Source organism: Homarus americanus, unplaced genomic scaffold (genome assembly GCF_018991925.1).
Source record: "Homarus americanus isolate GMGI-L3 unplaced genomic scaffold, GMGI_Hamer_2.0 scaffold41366, whole genome shotgun sequence".
Taxonomy (NCBI): Eukaryota; Metazoa; Arthropoda; class Malacostraca; order Decapoda; family Nephropidae; genus Homarus; species Homarus americanus.
Genome location: NW_024723541.1, coordinates 5,111,444 through 5,131,958, shown reverse-complemented (window position 1 = coordinate 5,131,958; position 20,515 = coordinate 5,111,444). Strand labels below are relative to the sequence as shown.

Below are 20,515 nucleotides of genomic sequence, written 5' to 3'. Positions count from 1 at the left end.
ATATATATATATATATATATATACATATCCCCGCTTAACCGCTACTTACCGTGATACGGTGCCTCGCCAAGTCTAATATCACTTAACGGGGTTTTTTTCCACGAACGTGAGTGTCCGCTCAGAGCTAGTTTTAGATTCTCACCCGCCACCCTGCCTGACTGCCTGTTTTAGCTATAAAATTCATACAAATTACCTGGCTAGAATATATGGAGCCCTTACATTGCTGGAATTCTTACAATATGATGATCATTTTGAATGTAAACATCATAGATTTTGCATTAGACATACAAATTTTAGATATAATGTTTACTCTGAGTAAATATGTTATTTTTTGTGCAAAATATATGACATTTGTATTCAAAATATTCCTGGGCTTACAAGGAATCCAGCAATGTCAATTATATTATCCTAACTTTAGTTTGAGGTATTATTTATTACTAAAAGGTAAATATTCTGGTTTTCCCACACATCTGGTAGGGACGGTTGGTGGGGGGGTGGGGGGAGGGAGGGACCCACCGACCATCTGTTGCCGTGTGAAGAATATTTTTTTTTTATTAACTGAAGATATTTGTTTTAGCTCATAAAATTCATAGAAATTACCTGGTCAGAATATAATTTACATTGCTGGAATTCTTATAATTTGATGATCATTTTGAATATAAACATCATAGATTTTGCATTAGACATACAAATTTTAGATGTAATGTTTACTCTGAGTAAATATGTTATCTTTTGTGCAAAATATATGACATTTATATTCAAAATATTCCTGGTCTTACAAGGAATCCAGCAATGTCAATTATATTATCCAAACTTTAATCTGAGGTATTATTTAATACTAAATGTTAAAATTTAGTTTTTTCACCCAACATCTCTTGAAGGGAGGATTGGTAGGGGGTGGGGGGGAGGGTAGGGACTGACCACATGGTTGGAAGAGGGGGGAGGCAAGGTGGGGTACTTTGATTGACAGATAGTGTCGTGAAGAATATTGTTTTTTTTATCAACTGAAGATATTTGTTTTAGCTCATAAAATTCATACAAATTACCTGGCCAGAATATAATTTACATTGCTGGAATTCTTACAATTTGGTGATCATTTTGAATATAAACATCATAGATTTTGCATTAGACATACAAATTTTAGATATAATGTTTACTCTGAGTAAATATGTTATCTTTTGTGCAAAATATATGACATTTATATTCAAAATATTCCTGGTCTTACAAGGAATCCAGCAATGTCAATTGTATTATCGTAACTTCAGTTTGAGGTATTATTTATTAAAATTTAGTGGTTTTACCCCAAAAATTTCTCAGAGAGGGAATGAGCCAGCAGTGTAGTGTGAGAAGAGGGGGAGGGAGTTGAGTCCATTATTTGAATGGACATTAACTTGGCGACTGTATTTCTCTATTTCTCTTAAGTATTAATTGTGTGCATGTACCATCATAAAATTAAGATGTTATTTTTACTAGAACATAGGTATTGTGTCAGAAAAAGTGGAGTTTGGGGATCGGGCCAGTTTCTATTGGAATTAATCCCATATGTTCTGTTGTTCACTTAGCGCGGTTTTCACTTAACACGGTACCCTGTGGGTTTTATTGACCGCGTTTAGCGGGGTACTACTGTATATATATATATATATATATATATATATATACACATATATACATATATATACAGAGGAGGGTGAGATCAAGTCCACAGAGGTATAGGTAATGACCCTACTAATCTTCACAAAAGCACTGCAGCGGTCGGTAGTCAGGTCAGACTGACCCAACCTTCTCACCTGGTTCCAAATCTTCTTAATTGCAAAATTGTCCAATTTGTACATACCATTACTCAAATTCATGTTAACGGATTCGGTATGTTTAATGAGACTAGATTCTATAATGTTCCTACTATCAATTGAATTACAAGGTAATATTGAGGAGGCATTATCCCAGTCAATGCAATGTTTATTATCCCTCAGATGAACAAACAAAGCATTGGATTCCTGGCCTGCCCTCACTCTATATTTATGCTGTTTAAGTCTAGTTACAAGATCTTTACCTGTCTGGCCTAAGTAAAACATATTACATTCCTTGCAAGGGACTTTATAAATGCTGCCATTTGTATTGTTGGGGGAGTTCTTGATTAACATTTGTTTAACAGTGCATGAGTTTTTAAATGCCACATTGACGTTCCAGGTTTTTAGTTGTAAAGGAATTTGAGAGAAATTTTTGTGAAATGGTAATACTAAGAGATTCTTATGGTCATGGGTGGGCTTGGGATCAGTTCTATAAAAAGATTTCTTAGTAATGTTCAGGCATTTGTCTATGAAAGATCTAGGGTATTTAAGGTTTGAGCCAATATTATAGATATATTTATATTGCTCATCAATGAAATCCGGGCTGCAAATTCTCAAAGCATGTAAAAACATTGTTGAAAATACTGACTGTTTGACTCTATTATGGTGGGCAGAATAATAATGAATGTATGAACACACATTAGTAGGTTTTCCATAAATACTGAACTTAAAGGTGTTACCTATTCTGTGGATCAGACAGTCTAGGAAAGGCAATTTACAGTCATGCTCTAATTCCACAGTGAATTTGATCGAGGGGGCTAAGTTATTAAATTGTGGCAGGAAAGCCTTTAGGTCCTCATTACTTGGCCAGAGACATAATACATCATCTACATATCTAAACCAGACTGCTGAAGGTGGTAAGATATTACTTAATAGTTTCTTTTCAAAGAATTCCATATATAGGTTACTTAATACAGGTGAGAGTGGATTACCCATTGCCATACCAAATATTTGAGCATAATATTCTCCATTGAATTCAAATTTACAATCCTTAATACATAGTTTGATGAGTTCGATGAAGTCATCTTTCGAGGCAGGCAATGAAATATTATCCAGGGAATCTATGAAGAACTCCAGTAAAGCATCAACTGGGACCTTTGTAAAGGTCCCAGATTATAATCTGCCCTCTGCCTCGGAACCAACCCCCCATCCCCATGTGCCCAGCCACCTTTTCTACTAATGTAAGTGTTAAAAAACCTAACATTATTGATATTTCTCTTAATTATTAATTGTGTGTGCATACCATCATAAAGTTAAGATAATATTTTTACTGCAACATAGTTGTGTGTCGTCAAAAAGTGGAGTTTGGGGGTCGGGCCAGTCTCTATTGGAATTAATCCCATATGTTCTGTTGTTCACTTAACGCGGTTTTCACTTAACGCAGTACCCTGTGGGTTCAATTGACCGCGTTAAGCGGGGTACAACAGTAGCTATATATCTAACTTGTTCTGAACTTCTACTTAGTTTGTACTCACCCCTGAAGATGTGAATTACGCGAAAGCACTTGGGAACTTTGTGTTTTCTTTTTCCTTGTGGTTATATATATATATATATATATATATATATATATATATATATATATATATATATATATATATATATATATATATATATATATATATATATATATATATATATATATATATATATGTGTGTGTGTGTGTATGTGTGTGTGTGTGTATGTGTGTGTATGTGTGTGTTTTATACATTAATATTTCCTTATTTATCAAGTGTAATTTGTTTATTTAACCATAAAAATGTTGACGAGTTTCGTTGTTTTGTGTTTCTTTATTATTAATTAAAAGGACATATATGTAACACTGTACAAACAAAACATTACTTTTGTTAACACTTAAGAGTATTTAAACGCCATATATTATAGGGCGTCCTTCCCACACAAGAGAAGCCCCGCCCCCTCCTCAACAGTTACACCTGATTGGCTGGTTCAAATTTGTCCGTTTCGTCCTCAAGTAATGATGTATTTATAAATGAGTTTATTCATAATGACCGTTTCTATAATAAAGATGTTTAGTTAAACTATATAAAGATACATACATTAATTATTTCAAACATGAACACGTAGGAAGTTTATCAGAAATATTATACAAGATTTAACTGTAAAACTCTAGTAACAAATTGACGCTTTCAGAGGACGCATTTAATATATACTTATTTTTACCCACAATAAGATATACTAAGACTAATTATTTATCAGTAATATTACATTATGCAAAAACTATAATTTTAAAAGATCAGAATCACACTGAAATATTACTGAAGCGTAATTAGTATATCTTGTTGTGGGTAAAAATAAATATAAAATAAATATTAAATGCTTCCTCCGAAAGTGTCAATTTGTTACCCGAGTTTAACAGTTAATTCTTGTATAATATTTCTGATAAACTTCCTACGTGTTCATGTTTGAAATAATTAATGTATGTATCTTTATATGATTTAGTTAAATATATTTCTCGTCAAAAACTGTCATTATGAATAAACTCGTTTATAAATATGTCAGCCATATTGTTTGGTGGTGACAGTGAGAGAAAATGTATTGTTAGGGGTAACTAGTACAGTTGTAGTGGCTATTAGGTACAGCATCCTAACTGTTTAATGGCATTCATATCCTTATGGCACCAAGGATTATATTAATAATAACATAAATGATTATCATAAACATTAATATTGATTCTTAGGCACTTTATTATTATATAAACATATTTAATGACCTAGTGAACGACTTAATAACTTGGTGGACGACTAGATGAAGTGGTGGATGACTTAATGATTTGGTGGACGACTTGATGACGTGGTGGACGACTTAACGACTTGGTGGACGACTTGATGACTTGGTGGATGACATGGTGGATGACTTAATGACTTGGTGGACGACTTGATGACGTGGTGGACGACTTGATGACGTGGTGGACGACTTGATGACGTGGTGGACTACTTGATGATGTGGTGGACGATTTAATGACTTGGTGGATGACTTGATGAAGTGGTGGACGACTTAATAACTTGGTGGACGACTTGATGATGTGGTGGACGACTTAATGACTTGGTGGACGACTTAATGACTTGGTGGACGACTTGATGACGCGATGGACCACTTCATGACGTGGTGGACGATTTAATGACTTGGTGGATGACTTGATGAAGGGGTGGACGACTTAATGACTTGGTGGACGACTTGATGACTTGGTGGATGACTTGATGACGTGGTGGACGACTTAATGACTTGGTGGACGACTTGATGACGTGGTGGACCACTTGATGACGCGATGGACCACTTGATGACGTGGTGGACGATTTAATGACTTGGTGGATGACTTGATGAAGTGGTGGACGACTTAATGACTTGGTGGACGACTTGATGACGCGATGGACCACTTGATGACGTGGTGGACGATTTAATGACTTGGTGGATGACTTGATGAAGTGGTGGACGACTTAATGACTTGGTGGACGACTTGATGACTTGGTGGACGACTTGATGACTTGGTGGATGACTTGATGACGTGGTGGACGACTTAATGACTTGGTGGACGACTTGATGACGTGGTGGACCACTTGATGACGTGGTGGACGATTTAATGACTTGGTGGATGACTTGATGACGTGGTGGACGACTTGATGAAGTGATGGACGGCTTAATGACTTGGTGTACGACTCTATGACGTGGTGGACGACTTAATGAGGTGATGGACGACTTAATGGCGTGCTAAACGACTTAATGACGTGATGGACGACTTAATAAACGTGGTGGACGACTTAATGACGTGGTGGACGACTTCATGACTTGGTGGATGACTTGATGGCTTGGTGGATGACTTGATGACTTGGTGGATGACTTGATGACGTGATGGACGACTTAATGAGATGGTAGACGACTTAATGGCGTGCTAAACGACTTAATGATGTGGTGGACGACTTAATAACGTGGTGGACGACTTAATGACGTGTGGACGACCTAATGACGTGGTGGACGACTTGGTGACGTGATAGATGGCTTGATGACGTGGTGGACGACTTGATGACGTGGTGGACGACTTGACGTGGTGGACGACTTGATGACATGGTGAACGACTTGATGACGTGGTGGACGACTGATGACGTGGTGGACGACTCTGATGACGTGGTGGACGACTTGATGACGCTAGGAACGACTTGATGACGTGGGTGACGAGTGGATAGATGACGTGGTGGACGACTTGGTGACGGGTGGACGACTTGATGACGCGGTGATGACGTGGTGAACGACTTGATGACGGGGTGGACGGCTTGATGACGTGGTGGACGACTTAATGACTTGATGACGTGATGGACGACTTAATGAGATGGTAGACGACTTAATGGCGTGCTAAACGACTTAATGATGTGGTGGACGTCTTAATAACGTGGTGGACGACTTACGACTTGATGACGTGATGGACGGACGTGATGGACGACTTAATGAGATGGTAGACGACTTAATGGCGCATAAACGACTTAATGATGTGGTGACGACGTAATAACGTGGTGGACGACTTAATGACGTGTGGATGACCTAATGACGGTGGACGACTGGTGACGTGATAGATGGCTTGATGACGTGGTGGACGACTTGATGACGTGGTGGACGACTTGATGACGTGGTGGACGACTTGATGACGTGGTGGACGACTTAATGGCGTGGTGGACGACTTGATGACGTGGTGGACGACTTGATGACGTGGTGGACGACTTGATGACGTGGTGGACGACTTGATGACGTGGTAGACGACTTGATGACGTGGTGGACGACTTGATGACGTGGTGGACGACTTGATGACGTGGTGGACGACTTGATGACGTGATGGACGACTTGATGACGTGGTGGACGACTTGATGACGTGGTAGACGTAGTGGACGAGTTGATGACGTGGTGGACGACTTTGATGACGGGTGACGACTTGATGACGGGGTGACGACTTGATGACGAGGTGACGTAGTGGACGACTTGATGACGTGGTGACGTAGTGACGAGTTGATGACGTGGTGACGATTTCGATGGACGGGGTGGACGACTTGATGACGAGAGGTGGCGTAGTGGGACGATTTGATGACGTAGGACGACTTGATGACGTGGTGGACGACTCTTGATGACGTGGTGACGACTTGATGACGGTGGACGACTGATGACGGTGGACGACTTGATGACGTGGTGACGACCTGATGACGTGGTGGACGACTTGATGACGTGGTGGACGACTTGATGACGTGGTGGACGACTTGATGACGTGGTGGACGACTTGATGACGTGGTGGATGAATTGATGACGTGGTGGACGACTTAATGACGTGGTGTAGGGCTTGGTGACGTGGTGTAGGGCTTGGTGACGTGGTGTAGGGCTTGGTGACGTGGTGTAGGGCTTGGTGACGTGGTGTAGGGCTTGGTGACGTGGTGTAGGGCTTGGTGACGTGGTGTAGGGCTTGGTGATGGTAGGGCTTTGGTGATGTGTGCAGGTCTGGTGACGTGGTGTAGGCTTAGTGACGTGGTGTAGGGCTTGGTGACGTGGGGTGTAGGGCTTGGCAGACGTGGTGTAGGGCTTGGTGACGTGTAGGGCTTGGTGACGTGGGTAGCTTGGTGACGTGGTGGTGGGGTTTGGTGACGTGGTGTAGAGCCAGGACGTGGTGTAGGGCTGGTATGGTGTAGGGCTTGGTGTCGTGTAAGGGCTTGGTGACGTAAGGTAGGGCTTGGTTACGTGGGTGTAGGGCTTGGTGACGGTGTAGGGCTTGGTGGACGTGGTGTAGGGCTTCAGTGTGGGCTTCACGACATGGTGTAGGGGCTTGGGTGATGTGGTGTGGTAGGGCTTGGCATGTGGGTGTAGGGCTTGCAGACGTGGTGTAGGGCCGAGGACGTGGTGGTACCAGGATGTGGTGTAGGGCTTGTGACGTGGTGTAGGGCTTGGTGATGTGGTGCAGGGCTTGGTGACGGTGTAGGGCTTGGTGACGTGGTGTAGGGCTTGGTGATGGGTGTAGGCTGGTGACGTGGTGTAGGGCTTGGTTATGTGATGTAGGCCTGGTGACGTGGTGTAGGCTTGGTGACGTGGTGTAGAGCTTGGTGACGTGGTGTAGGGCTTGGTTACGTGATGTAGGGCTTGGTTACGTGATGTAGGGCTTGGTGACGTGGTGTAGGGCTTGGTGACGTGATGTAGGGCTTGGTGACGTGGTTTAGGGCTTGGTGACGTGGTGTAGGGCTTGGTGACGTGGTTTAGGGCTTGGTGACGTGGTTTAGGGCTTGGTGACATGGTGTAGGGCTTGGTTTTCATAGTTTATATAATTATTTAAAATTGGTCAATGTATTTCCACTATGTTATCATTGCCTGTCATTAATGTGTGTCTCTTAGAAGCGTTATTTGTACACCTTAACTCCTGGTTATCTACTTCAAGGTAAACACTGATATAAAATGTTCCTCATGACCGTTTTAACGGGTCCTCCTTTACCTTCGCTTGCTTCGGTACATCTAGAAAATAATAAATTGACCTTACATTCTCGATTTGTTGTATTAGCTGGGGGGGGGTTAATCACCCGTCTGAGGCCAAAAGATCCGATGGTATTTTTTAAATATATATATATATATATATATATATATATATATATATATATATATATATATATATATATATATATATATATATATATATATATATATATATATATATATATATATATATATATATGTCAACCCTCACTTTACGCGGTTAATGTAACCCGCAGAGTCCCGCGGAAAGTGAGGAACACGTAAAGTGAATAACATAACATATGGGATTAATTGAAATAGAGTCCGGGCCGACCCCCAAACTCCACTTTTTGACGACACACAACTTTGTTGTAGTAAAAATTTTATCTTAACTTTATGATGGTATGAAAAACAAGTAATATAGAAGAGGTTAGGTTAGGAAAAATAAAGGTTAACATAGGAAAAATAAAGGTTAGGTTAGGAAAACTAAAAGTTATGTGGAACACTTACGTTAGTAGAAGAGATGGGTCGGCGTACGGGGATGGAGGCTGGTTCCGAGGCAGAGGGCAGGCTACTGGCCCTCAGGTGAATCACCATTACTAGGTGCATCACCATCACTGTCACTTACAGTTGTCAGGGCTTCCCTGACAAATCCCTCAAAGTCATCTTCACTGTCACTATCACTGGCTTGGGCTGGCTGTGGTGGGTTGCGGGCGAAGAAATCTGTTATGCTTTGCTGACGGCTGGTGTTGATGTTATCGTGATACACCTTTGATGTAGGGCTCCATAGTCTGCAACAGCTGGGTAGTTAAGATTTCATACCTGTTTGCGTCAGGGTCTTCGGAAAGGAGGAGCTTGGCTTTCTCGATACACTCGATGGCACCCCTAACATTACTATGGGATAAGTGTTGTTCTTAATGGGATGACGCACCACCTGCCTCTTCACTGACGTCGTCATTATCATCTACCATCTCGTCGGTAGTCACAGCAGGTTCCATTATCACCTCCAGGATGTCGTCGTTGGTGGTCTCGGAGAAGCCTGGAACTGTAACAGTCTGCGCAGCTTCTCTGGCAAGGTCCACTGCTACTGCAACAGTCTGAACCTCACCAGTCACAGATTGACTCCTCCTCTCACCTAGTATTCCATGCAACACATGTCTCCATGCGTGACGAATTGTAGCAATAGACAGCTGATCCCATGACTCCACCAAGAAGTCCACAGCTTTCTTGATGTTAAATACTCTCCAGAATTGTTTGAACAGTATTTTTTGCTGTGCCAACTGTTGATCCTCATCTTCGCTCTTGCTATCGGTGGTGGTGTCACTCAGGTTACGCAACTCTTCCCTGGTGTTGGTGTAGTCGTTCAGGAGTTTGAATTTTTTTGTAGAGAATGCAGCTTTTACATTACAGATTAACTCTTGGTCCATGGGCTGTAATATAGACGTAGTGTTGGGAGGAAGGAAGACCACTTTTACGTTGGGGTGATGATCTAACAGTAGGGGCGAGTGTCCTGGTGCGTTGTCCAGCAGCAACAAAATCTTGAATGGCACATTCTGTCGCTCACAGAATTTCTTTACATCGGGAACAAAACAGTCATCAATCCAGGAGAGGGACAGTGTAGAGAACATCCACGCCTTACGTGCGGTCAGCCAGTGGACATTTAGCTTGGTCATGTCCATGGTTTTGAAGGCGTGCGGCTTGCGTGCTGTGTGGATCACCGATAACTTGAGCTTACTGGTACTGGAGGCATTGGTGGCAACAGGACGGTGATGCGTTCCTTCTGCATCTTCCGGCCCCGAATCTTGCTGGCATTCTTTACAACGAAGGACTTGGAAGGTAGGTTTTTCCAGAAAAGACCAGATTCGTCCATGTTAAACACCTGGTTGTCACTGTACTGTCCTTCCTCCATAATCTCACGTAAAAACGGAGGAAATTCCCTAGCCGCAGCACGGTCAGCACTCGCTTCTTCACCACCAATGTTTATATTGGTGATCTTGTTCCGGATCTTAAACCTCTGTAACCACCCAGAGGAAGCATTAAAGGGTTTGGGCTCTGTAATTCCCATCTTTCGTGCCACTGCAATGTACAGTTCACGTGCGTACTCCTTAACAGAGCGCGTGTCGACCGCCATGTTCCGTCGCGCCTGACGCACCAAGTACCTCACAAGTAATTTTTCTGTCTTGAGAAGCACCTGGTTGTGAAAATATTTGATCATAGAAGCACCTGTAGACTTTGTGATCTTCATGTGCTCCTTTATCTTGGCTGCATCCTTCTTTATTGTTCGAATCGTAGATTCATTCACACCATGCTGGCGCGCCAAATCAACCTGCCTTGTTCCTTTCTCCAACTCTTGGATGATGGTATACTTCACCTCGTAGCTTAAGGAACGTCGTGTCTTCTTTGGCTTAGTGCCGCTGGGTCCAGGTAAGGAAAGGTTTCTCTCTGGGGGTGGTGGTCCGGCGGAAGCCATTTTAGAGAACAATGGATGCACGTTTACACGGTCTGGTGTGGAGGGATGAAACTGGCGCGGCTAGGTCAAGGATCGTCTTTCCTCCCTCCCTCCCTCCCCCGGCTGGACACGTCATAAGACTTTAAGCCAATTACAGCTAGCAGCAGAGGGGGGTAGGGATGCACGGCCAATCACAGTCCGATACATCATATGACGTCAGTGATAACGCAACAAAGACACACACTGCGCAACCTTACCGCGCGGCTTGCCCAAGTGGAGGGAGGAGGAGGGAAAGGCGAGAGCACAGGCAGGCAGGCGGGTGGGGCGAATCTAAAAATAGCGTCGCGCCGGACACTCTCCGCGTAATGGGGTTCACGCACCGCGTAATGTGAGCACGTTAGGTTCTGGCAGGGCACCGCGTTAACGTGGAAACGCGGAATGTGGGACCGTGTAAAGTGAGGGTTGACTGTATATATATATATATATATATATATGTATATATATATATATATATATATATATATATATATATATATATATATATATATATATATATATATATATATATATATATATATATATATATATATATATATATATATATATATATATATTACATGAGTAAGTCAAAATACCATTGATTACTTGATACAGCCTGGTCAAGAACCTGTGGCAAAGGGTTAAACATTGTACCGCGCGGTGGCGATGAACCGGCCCTTTAACCATTGATTCCTTCTGGGTCAGTGAGGCTGGAACATGTATATTATATAGGGTTTTAGTAGCCAAACCCAATTGTCTGTTATCTATTTATTGAGGAACTATCTCAGATACAGTTCCCAGTGTATATCACCGTAACTTAATCACTGTAGCTATGAGTGTTAAGCGGAGGCTATGTTAAATAGCTCCGGTTGGTGTGAGGTGTTGAGTGACAATGCCTAATACCCGTCGAGGGAGAACGGTAATATACGTCCTCCCTCGAGGGAAGACGGAACCATCCACGATGGCTCTCAATAACGTCTTCCTCTCGTCAAGGATATCAAACTACTGCCGCAAGAGGTGGCCAGAGAGCCGGCTACTTAATGCCTTAACTCAGCACTAAGTGACGCGACTTCCCCTGGGCACACCTTATCACGTGCTCTGAACATGCTACCTCATAGCGAGTGGAAAGTTACAGAGAGTGAGAGTACGTATATAAATCAAATGTAACTAACCCATTTATATAAATACTTCTGCCTATAAGACGGGGGCTATTACAGCGACTCTTATACGCACAGGGAAGTAATATCACCATAATGACAATTTGACATTATTTTGTGCAGCTGTGTTGGAATTTATAAATAAAAAAACATATACATTATAAAAACTATAGAAGTACAGTTAACCCTCACTTTACGCGGTCCCGCGTTCCGCGTTTCCACGTTTACGCGGTGCCTTGCCAGAACCTAACGTGCTCACATTACGCGGTACGTGAACCCCATTATGCGGAGAGTGTCCGGCGCGACGCTATTTTTAGATTCGCCCCACCCGCCACCCGCCCGCCTGCCTGCCTGTGCTCCTCGCCTCTCCCTCCTCCTCCCTCCGCTTGGGCAAGCCGCGCGGTAAGGTTGCGCAGTGTGTGTCTTTGTTGCGTTATAACTGACGTCATATGACGTATCGGACTGTGATTGGCCATGCATCCCTACCCCCCTCTGCTGCTAGCTGTAATTGGCTTAAAGTATTATGACGTGTCCACCCGGGGGAGGGAGGGAGGGAGGAAAGACGACGCTTGACCTAGCCGCGGCAGTTTCATCCCTCAAGGCCACACCGTGTAATCGTGCATCCATTGTTCCGTAAAATGGCTTCCGCCGGACCACCACCCCCAGAGAGAAACCTTTCCTTACCTGGACCCAGCGGCACTAAGCCAAAGAAGACACGACGTTCCTTAAGCTACGAGGTGAAGTATACCATCATCCAAGAGTTGGAGAAAGGAACAAGGCAGGTTGATTTGGCGCGCCAGCATGGTGAGAATGAATCTACGATTCGAACAATAAAGAAGGATGCAGCCAAGATAAAGGAGCACATGAAGATCACAAAGTCTACAGGTGCTTCTATGATCAAGTATTTTCACAACCAGGTGCTTCTCAAGACAGAAAAATTACTTGTGAGGTACTTGGTGCGTCAGGCGCGATGGAACATGGCGGTCGACACGCGCTCTGTTAAGGAGTACGCACGTGAACTGTACATTGCAGTGGCACAAAAGATGGGAATTACAGAGCCCAAACCCTTTAATGCTTCCTCTGGGCGGTTACAGAGGTTTAAGATCCGGAACAAGATCACCAATATAAACATTGGTGGTGAAGAAGCAAGTGCTGACCGTGCTGCGGCTAGGGAATTTCCTCCGTTTTTACGTGAGATTATGGAGGAAGGACAGTACAGTGACGACCAGGTGTTTAACATGGACGAATCTGGTCTTTTCTGGAAAAAGCTACCTTCCAAGTCCTTCGTTGTGAAGAATGCCAGCAGGATTCGGGGCCGGAAAATGCAGAAGGAACGCATCACCGTCCTGTTTACCACCAATGCCTCCGGTACCTGTAAGCTCAAGTTATCGGTGATCCACACAGCACGCAAGCCGCACGCCTACAAAACCATGGACATGACCAAGCTAAATGTCCACTGGCTGACCGCACGTAAGGCATTGATGTTCTCTACACTGTCCCTCTCTTGGTTTGATGACTGTTTTGTTCCCGATGTAAAGAAATTCTGTGAGCGACAGAATGTGCCATTCAATATTTTGTTGCTGCTGGACAACGCACCAGGACACTCGCCCCTACTGTTAGATCGTCACCCCAACGTAAAAGTGGTCTTCCTTCCTCCCAACACTACGTCTATATTACAGCCCATGGACCAAGAGTTAATCTGTAATGTAAAAGCTGCATTCTCAACAAAAAAATTCAAACTCCTGAACGACTACACCAACACCAGGGAAGAGTTGCGTAACCTGAGTGACACCACCACCGATAGCAAGAGCGAAGAAGATGAGGATCAACAGTTGGAACAGCAAAAAATACTGTTCAAACAATTCTGGAGAGTATTTAACATCAAGAAAGCTGTGGACTTCTTGGTGGAGTCATTGGATCAGCTGTCTATTGCTACAATTCGTCACGCATGGAGACATGTGTTGCATGGAATACCAGGTGAGAGGAGGAGTCAATCTGTGACTGGTGAGGTTCAGAATGTTGCAGTAGTAGTGGACCTTGCCAGAGAAGCTGCGCAGACTGTTACAGTTCCAGGCTTCTCCGAGACCACCAACGACGACATCCTGGAGGTGATCAGAGATCCTGAAGTGACTGCCGACGAGATGTTGGAAGAAGATCACGTCAGTGAAGAGGAGGAAGAAGGTGCGTCATTCTCCGAAGAACACAGTTTAACTCATAGTGATATTAAGGGTGCCATGGAGTGTGCAGAGTAAATGAAGTCCTTCCTTTCCTGCGACAATGACGATGACCGCTATGAAGTCTTCCATACCCGGCTGGTGCAGGCTATGGAGCCATACATCACGGTGTATCAAGACAACATAAACACCAGCCGTCAAAAAAGCATAACCGAGTTCTTCGCCCGCAACCCACCACAGCTAGCCCAAGCCAGTGATAGTGACAGTGAAGATGACTTTGAGGGATTTGTCAGGGAAGCCCTGACAACTGTAAGTGACAGTGATGGTGATTCACCTGAGGGCCAGTAATCTGCCCTCTGCCTCGGAACCAGCCTCCATCCCCGTATGCCGACCCATCTCTTCTACTACCGTAAGTGTTCCACCTAACTTTTAGTTTTTCTAACCTAACCTTTATTTTTCCTATGTTAACCTTTATTTTTCCTAACCTAACCTCTTCTATATTACTTGTTTTTTCATACCATCATAAAGTTAAGATAAAATTTTTACTACAACATAGTTGTGTGTCGTCAAAAAGTGGAGTTTGGGGGTCGGCCCGGACTCTATTTCAATTAATCCCATATGTTATGTTATTCACTTTACGCGTTTCTCACTTTACGCGGGACCCTGCGGGTTACATTAACAGCGTAAAGTGAGGGTTAACTGTACAGTTATCACACATTAAAACATATAAAACTATAGAAGTACAGTTATCACACATTAAAACATGTAAAACTATAGAAGTACAGTTATCACACATTAAACAATATTTCTGATATCATGGTACTGATCTACATGGAGGATGAAGCTCGGATCACTAGGATTAATATTTTCAAGCGGATGCCTAAACTAAGCAAATCTTGCATCATTCACACGTTTAAACTTTCCTGTTCCATAGAGAGCGTACACAAGTGATTCTAATGACAAGATCACACCTGGAAATACTTCTGGATAATACCCATTCTTTCTTTTTCACATGAATGATGATGTGTAGTCGCATCCTGTAAAAGCCTGTAAGGCAGAGCAGATGGTCTCTCTAGGCAGTAACATCTATATATCTACGAGAGTTGTTGCTGTCATCCAAACTGTGGTTGTACCTTTGTAAAGAAGGATCTCTAATATATCTGTGTCATTTGCTCTAACGTCTGTTTCCTTGATATGGTTCACAACTCGTGTGTCTGCTTCCTCATGCTGACGGCCAAGTTCACAAACACTGATCCTCTTTTACTTCAATTTTATAAGACTCTTCTTTTAGTGCTAGATAGATATAATGACCGTCTAACATTTCTTTTTATGTGTCCTTTTACCATTCAGCTGCAAGGAATTTGAAGAGTGATGTCTTGAATGGGCCGGATGACAGTGTTTGACTGAAGTTTTTTGGTCATTTCTGATCAGGGTCAGCAATAACAATGTTGACCTTAGGTGTACCTCGTCTGTATAATTCATTGTCTTTGAGTGATGACGTTGTTCAAGTATCACACACAAAGTTCACACGTCTAGCATGAGCACACGACTTTGACAGCAGGACTTCAGCCACCCCGCCATAGGTATACAGCAGGGAGATCTGACACAAGAATAGACTGTGGAAGGTGGCCGACTGTTTACTTTCGTTTCAAGTTTGTTAACTAGTGCAGACTTTCCAGTTGTATTAATTAAACCGTTAAGATGTGCCAGAGATGCAGGTACAGGGGTGATGGGGTAACTCAAAACTTTACAAAGATTAATATCAATTTCTGTGGCTAGGTATAATAACCTTCCAAATAGGTCTCTTGTATCTCTGGGATCTTCATATGTTTGCCAGTTAACTTAAATTTACTTCCTCTGTTGTAAAGTTGTTCACTCTACGCCGTGGTATTGGTTGTTCAACTCCACCAGCATCATTAAAACAGCCTGTTACAAACTGATCACACCACTTCTGGCCAATATCAATACAATTGTCAACTCTTCTTTCACTTTTTCTCAAACTACACAGCCAGTTGAAATGCAATACAGATATTCATCACTAACAGCTTCTGCAAAGGGATTGAGCCTTGATTCAGTGCCTGTGATCAGCTTTTGTTGGTCATCATTGTCGTCATGCCACTCATTTAACACCATATTTATTGACCTTTAAGTACAACAATGTTATTTCCCTGTGTGTATAAAGTGGCCACCACGCGGAACAATGTTTAACCCTTTGCCACAGGTTTTTGACTAGGCTGTATCAAGTAAGAAATGTTATTTTGACTGACTCATGTAATATATATATTTGAAGAATACCATCAGACCTTTTGGCCTCAGACGGAGATTACTCCCCCCCCCCAGCTCTTGTTCTAATGTGGTATTTTGTCAAGGTCGTCAATGGTCGTCAATGTATTCAGTTGTCGCCTGGAACAATATGACAAGAATAATGCAATAAAATTTATAGAGGTATGGGACCACTTACACGGTATAGAACCAGGGATGGTGCTCACCTTTCTAGATCAGAAAACTATGCTGGCTACCTAGGCTAGTAGATAGGCTGTGTGTGTGTGTGTGTGTGTGTGTGTGTGTGTGTGTGTGTGTGTGTGTGTGTGTGTGTGTGTGTGGGGTGGGTGTGGTGGGTGGGTGGGTGGGTGGGTGGGTGGGGTGGGTGGTGGGTGGGGGTGGGGTGGGGTGGGTGGGTGGGTGGGGTGGGGTGGGGGTGGGGTGGTGGGGTGGGTGGGGTGGGTGGGTGGGTGGTGGGTGTGGGGTGGTGGGTGGGTGGGTGGGTGGGTGGGTGGGGTGGGGTGGTGGGTGGGTGGTGGTGGGTGGGTGGGTGGGTGGGTGGTGGGTGGGTGGGTGGGTGGTGGGTGGGTGGGTGGGGTGGGTGGGGTGGGTGTGGGTGGGTGGGTGGGTGGGTGGGTGGGTGGGTGGTGGGTGGTGGGTGGGTGGGTGGGTGGTGGGTGGGTGGGTGGGTGGGTGGGGTGGGTGGTGGTGGGTGGGTGGGTGTGGTGGTGGTGGTGGGTGGGTGGGTGGTGGGTGTGGGTGGGTGGTGGGGTTGTCAGACCACAGCTTACATCTCAGAAACTCCAGTCTGACCGGACATTAGCCGAGGGCAAAAGTATAGGGTAACTCTGCGGTTGACCAAGGATTGTAAATCAACTAGCTCCCCTCCCATGTGACATGTGGCCCCAACAAAACATGTAAGAAGGCACCAGCTGACCCTCTTCCGATATACAATAACCTACTCTCTGAACAAAGGCCGGACCTGACCTCACAATTAGCCAGGTCACAAACCAACCAGGGCCTCTCGTGTTACACGGCCCCACCTGACGACTTCTCCTTACATCTCAGAAACTCCAGTCTGGCCCGACGTTTGGGAAGTCAAGTGTAGGGGAACTCTCACGGTTGCTCTCCCAATATACACATGGCCCCACCTGATGACTTTCCCAGATAGTTCTGAAAAGGTCCAGGCCTGACCGCACATTTGCGGGGTCAAATGTAAGGAGACCCTTCGCCGCCCCCCAGGCCAGCTGAACCTGACGGCTCGCTTCCCAATATATAGGACGTCCTGGTCCTCCCTCGAGGATTGGCAGAGAAGCAGTTGTCTTGTAACAAGGTGGCCAGCTACGACACCACCAGGCCTGCTCGAGCCGAAGTCAGAGGCCGGAGGCAAGTCGCCTCCGGTCAGGACCGAGACTTCCCTCCGGTGTCCCAGCTAAGCAGTCGCCCACCCGACACCAGTGTCCCCGCTAAGCAGTCGCCCTCCCGATACCAGTGTCCCAGCTAAGCAGTCTCCCTGCTAGGCCTTCCCTAGGTCACGTGAGTGTTTGTCAGAGCTTTCCATGGGATGAGTTACCTACGTGGGAAGTGTATTCATTTCATGTTCGTGTCCGAGAATCAGAGTGTCTAGTAACGTAATATGATGTCCTAGTAACGTAAATATAATGTCCTAGTAACTTCAATAGAAGGTGTTATTAATGTGTCCATGTCATGTTCGTGATTAATAAACAGTTGTAACGAAGCAGTGTTTGAGAAGTCGCCTTTAAGAACGTAATAGATGTGTATTGACGTATAAGATACGATAAGTGTACGATAAGAGTAAATAACTATCACGGCCACGCTACCAAAGTCTTCCCCTCTTTTATACTCTATCTCTATATCTTCTACTCTTAAACCTCCTAACTTACTTCTTCTAACAAGATCTGTATCATTACATGTGTGTGTGTGGTGTGTGTGTGTGTGTGTGTGTGTGTGTGTGTGTGTGTGTGTGTGTGTGTGTGTGTGTGTTCAGGGATGGTGCTCACCTTTCTAGATCAGATAACTATGCTGGCTACCACAGTAGATAGGCTGTAGTGTGTGTGTGTGTGTGTGAACCAGGATGGTGCTCACCTTTCTAGATCAGAAAACTATGCTGGCTACCCAGGCTAGTAGATAGGCTGTGTGTGTGTGTGTGAACCAGGATGGTGCTCACCTTTCTAGATCAGAAAACTATGCTGGCTACCAGGCTAGTAGATAGGCTGTAGTGTGTGTGTGTGTGTGTGTGTCTGTGTGTGTGTGTGTGTGTGTGTGTGTGTGTGTGTGTGTGTGAACCAGGATGGTGCTCACCTTTCTAGATCAGAAAACTATGCCAACATTAAGAGTCACACAAGCCTGGAATAATCGCTCTTGAGTAATACATGCCCTGTATCAGTACAGCTTCTCATATAGACAAATCCAGCACCACGAACACCACGCATATAAGAATAGATGCAACCCCCCTTGGTACGGTTCATTACCCACACAGTTACCTACTGAGCATAAATACTTAAGGTTTCTCTGCCGACTACAGCTTCAGTACATCCTCGCTCCTCAGGTGCATGCCGCTCCCGGAAGGTTTCAAGAAGCATAGCGAGTCTTGTGGAAAATATTACCCTTAGTGACTGTTTGAGAAGTACAACTCATGCATATAATGTCCAAGAAAATTATTTAGTATTGTGTAACTGAATTATAGACTTTCATAATTATTGAATGGTGAAGGTATTATGGACCATCTGTGTAAAAAGTTGCCATGCAGGCCAGCACAGGTCACAAAATAAAGGAATATAACCCCAGAATTCATTATAATACCAACTGAAAAAGACAGAAAACAATTCCTTCCGAAGGTAAAATATAGCCATTTTGCGCCTTTTTCTTCCTGGGTCAAGAACTTTGTGATTATAAATCTGGTCACCTTGCTGCCGGCCGCTGGTTCCAGTTCATAGGAGGACAAACTAAGATGATGCCTCTGTTGTTGTTGGTGAAGGCCGGGTGTGTTGGTAGAGAGCGACAGTGTTGGTGAAGGCCGTGGGTGTTGGCAGAGAGCGACAGTGTTGGTGAAGGCTGTGTGTTGTGGGAGAGCGACAGGCAGAAGGCCGGGGTGTGTTGGCAGAGAGCGACAGGCAGGAAGGCCGGGTGTGTTGGCAGAGAGCGACAGGAAGGCCGTGGGTGTGTTGGTCAGAGTGACAGTAAGCCGGGGTGTGTTGGTCAGAGAGCGACAGAAGCAGGAAGGCCGTGGGTGTGTTAACAGAGAGCGACAGTGTTGGTGAAGGCCGGGTAAGTTATCAAAGAGTGACAGTGTTGGTGAAGGCCGTGGGTGTGTTGGTCAAAGAGTGACAGTGTTGGTGAAGGCCGTGGGTGTGTTGGTCAGAGAGCGACAGTGTTGGTGAAGGCCGTGGGTGTGTTGGTCAGAGAGTGACAGTGCTGGTGAAGGCCGTGGGTGTGTTGGTCAAAGAGTGACAGTGTTGGTGAAGGCCGTTGGTGTGCATAAGAAAGAAAAGTCGTGACTCGTCTTTGTGGAAAAGTAAAGCTGCAGAAGATACAATTACGCCACTATGACGCCACCGTCTTACACCTGTCAGTAATAGTTCTTCTGTCTAGTATGATAATTATTTTCAGGGCTGCATGTACCCGTGGGGGTTCCTCCAGCACTACTGCCTGGCCCCCTGCCACTTGATGTTAATCTTCATCTGCTCCTCTCCGGGGTTAATGCTGCACACATAGACTGGGCAGCCCAGGTGTCTCAACAACTACTGCCAGTTAACAGGTAAGATACAGACTCCTACTTTGTATTGATCAATTATTTATTATACATAAACTTTTATATTACTGTATAATAATATAACAAATAATAATAATAATATTAATAATAATAATGTAATATCAATAATAATTGATTATTATTAGAAGAAGAAGAAGAAGGAGGCTGGATCATTGTTAGTTTGGTGGACTGTTTCATTTTGGTCAATATTTGATGATTAATACAATGGCTGTACAGTACAATAGTCTTTTGTGGACACGATAAAAAAAGTTTAGTTTGGTTCTTCCCAGTTGAGAATCACCAAGTAAAAAACGTGTTCCTTTTCTTTACG

At 44.0% G+C, this 20,515-nt stretch overlaps 1 protein-coding gene across 1 annotated transcript in view; it reads left to right on the top strand.

Annotated features, from left to right (window-relative positions):
• LOC121863601 overlaps nucleotides 1-20,177 on the top strand; it is a gene marked incomplete at its 3' end in the record, with an annotated part of 30,579 nt that extends 10,402 nt beyond the window's left edge. The window contains 1 exon segment of the mRNA XM_042362328.1: nucleotides 20,043-20,177. Within this exon segment, the coding sequence (XP_042218262.1) occupies nucleotides 20,043-20,177 (135 nt within the window).
• Between the last annotated feature and the right edge of the window lie 338 nt (nucleotides 20,178-20,515).